Source organism: Sphaeroforma arctica (genome assembly GCF_001186125.1).
Source record: "Sphaeroforma arctica JP610 unplaced genomic scaffold supercont1.4363, whole genome shotgun sequence".
In the NCBI taxonomy this organism is placed as follows: domain Eukaryota; class Ichthyosporea; order Ichthyophonida; genus Sphaeroforma; species Sphaeroforma arctica.
The window spans coordinates 1-2,529 of NW_014036195.1; the positions used below are offsets into that span (position 1 = coordinate 1).

The following is a 2,529-nucleotide window of genomic DNA, read 5'->3' on the forward strand; positions in this document are numbered from 1 at the left end:
AACCAGGTCCCAAAAATATGAACATACAAACCCACACACTCTCTATGCACACATACGTGGTTACCCATACAATATCATGCATATTCATACAAATTGCATACATATTACCACTATCATGTAGATATACGTGTAGATTTATCGTTACTATCAGCAACGAATACACACACAACTAGAAAAATACATAAACCCAGACGAGATATTTGACATATGATTACCATATATAACCGTTTGTCAACAAGGTAGATATACATATATATATATATATATATATATAGTTATAACCAGAAACAAACATACAACATAGAGGAGATGTTTACATCGCATATCAATAGCCCAAAACACACCTGCATGCGTTCGTTGTCGTCCTGTACCTGCGCGCATTTGTCTACTAACTTGACCGTATTCTTCAACGCTTCACCTCGTTGCCATTCCAATTGTACTTTCCGCCCCGACACTCCATGCTGCTCCCGGATTAAGCTCGATTTTTTCTCACATGCCGAAATAAGCCTCTGCTTCATCCGCGCTATCTGCTCGGCCACATCGCGAGATGCAACCTCCTTCTCCATCTCCACATCCGCCTGTACCTGCGCCTGCTCACTCTCCGTTAACGCAGGCTTATCGAGCACATGTCTGAGCCGCTCATTAAGTTCACGCATATGTTCAGTTCGCCAATGTACGTGTTTCGCAAGAGCCCCTTTCGCCTGTCTTTGACGTACAAATCTAACAGGTCCTCCCCGTTGCGCTGGTTGTACTGCTTTTCTCGTTATCATCGCTGTGTCTACTGTATCAGCTTCTGATACTACTATGCCCTCTAGTACCGAGTGTGTATGCGAGATCTGTTCATTTGTACCAGCTGGAGAGTTCGCATGGGCTGAATTTGTATTGACAGGAGTGTTGGTATGGGTTTGGATCATAGTATGTGCGTCGGTATTATCTAAACGTATGTGTTTGGTTTGTTTGCCTGTGTCAATGTCATCGATTGTGCGACGTTCGGTGCTGTTGGTCGACTCAGACGGCCGTTGATCAAGTGGTGAGATACTGAATACCGAAGCGTATATGTAAGCTATAAATTTGTAGGTGTGTATGAATCTATATTCGGTATATACTCTCGTAAGTGCATGCGTGCGTGAATGTATGTGTGTTCAGTATATACTCTCGTGTGTGTGTGTGTGTGTGTATGTGTGTGTGGGTGGGTGTGTGTATGCATTTGTATATTTGATATATATATTCGTGTGTATGTTTTTATATGTAATATATACTTTTGCGCGTGTTTGTATATTTGACATATAATTTCGTGTTTGTGTTTGTATATTTGGTATATACTTTCATGCGTGTGTTTGTATATTTGATAAATACTTTCGTGTGTGTGTTTGCATATTTGATATATACTTTCGTGTATGTAAACGTATATTTAATATATACTTTCGTGTGTGTAAACGTACCTTTGATGTATACTTTCGTGTGTAAACGTACTTTCGGTATATAATTTCGTGTGTGTGTTTGTATATTTGTTATATACTTTCGTGTATGTAAACATATGTTTGATATATACTTTCGTGTGTGTGTTTGTACACTTGATGTATACTTAGGTCCGTGTTTGTGTATTTGATATATACTTTCGTGTGTGTGTTTGCATATTGAATATATACTTACGTGAGTGTAAATTTATGTTTGATGTATATTCTCGTATGTTTACACAATACACACGCAGTAGTAGTGATAGTCTAGTTAAAAATAACCAAGAAAAGTATTGACTTCAATTGCGATCACATTCGCAACTTGACAACAAGACAACCGTTATGTCGAGTGATGTATCTTTAACCTGATTGCTACTATATAACACCATCCAGTCTTAGTGGATTAGTGTACATCTGTGCATACATATGTTTGAGTGCACGTATGTAAATATACATAAATTACCCTTATTATATTGATTATATGATACATACACACATACGTGCATAAATTTAATGAGACACTCTCTCTACTCTCTACTAGTACAGAGTAGCATAAATCCATCATCATATTTTCAATGATGTAAAAATACATAGCCAAAAAAACCGCCCCCCCCCCCAAAAATATTGTTTTATATTAAAAAAATGAAATAAAATAAAAATATCAACACAGACTGACATTTTGGAAAACAGTTCGGTACTTTTATGGGACGACACCGTTCGGTACTATGACTGTAAGAAACGTAAACAAGTTTCGACTTGCCGCTGGAACCATTTTTATATTTATTTATTTTACGTCTGTCCTCATATCTAATATGAAAATATATTGTCTATCTAATATGAAAATATATTGTAATATACAAATATTTACCGAGATATAGCTGACAAATACAGGCAATAGACTGACGTTAACGTACACAGTCGCATATATAACAGACATCTGATACACTTACAAACATAACCATCTATCCACAATGGCGCCAATCGACGACAGCATGACACTTCCTGACTGGATGACGGCAGAACACATGACAGGAGTAAGTCTCTCTGCAATACACCTTCTCAGCATCTATAC

At 37.4% G+C, this 2,529-nt stretch overlaps 1 protein-coding gene across 1 annotated transcript; it reads right to left on the minus strand.

Annotated features, from left to right (window-relative positions):
- Positions 1-275: 275 nt before the first annotated feature.
- SARC_14259 (hypothetical protein) lies at positions 276-914 on the minus strand (the record flags this gene model as incomplete). The annotated part of the gene is made up of 1 exon (XM_014291610.1): positions 276-914. One exon carries the CDS (start codon positions 912-914, stop codon positions 276-278), a length of 639 nt encoding a protein of 212 aa, XP_014147085.1.
- Between the last annotated feature and the right edge of the window lie 1,615 nt (positions 915-2,529).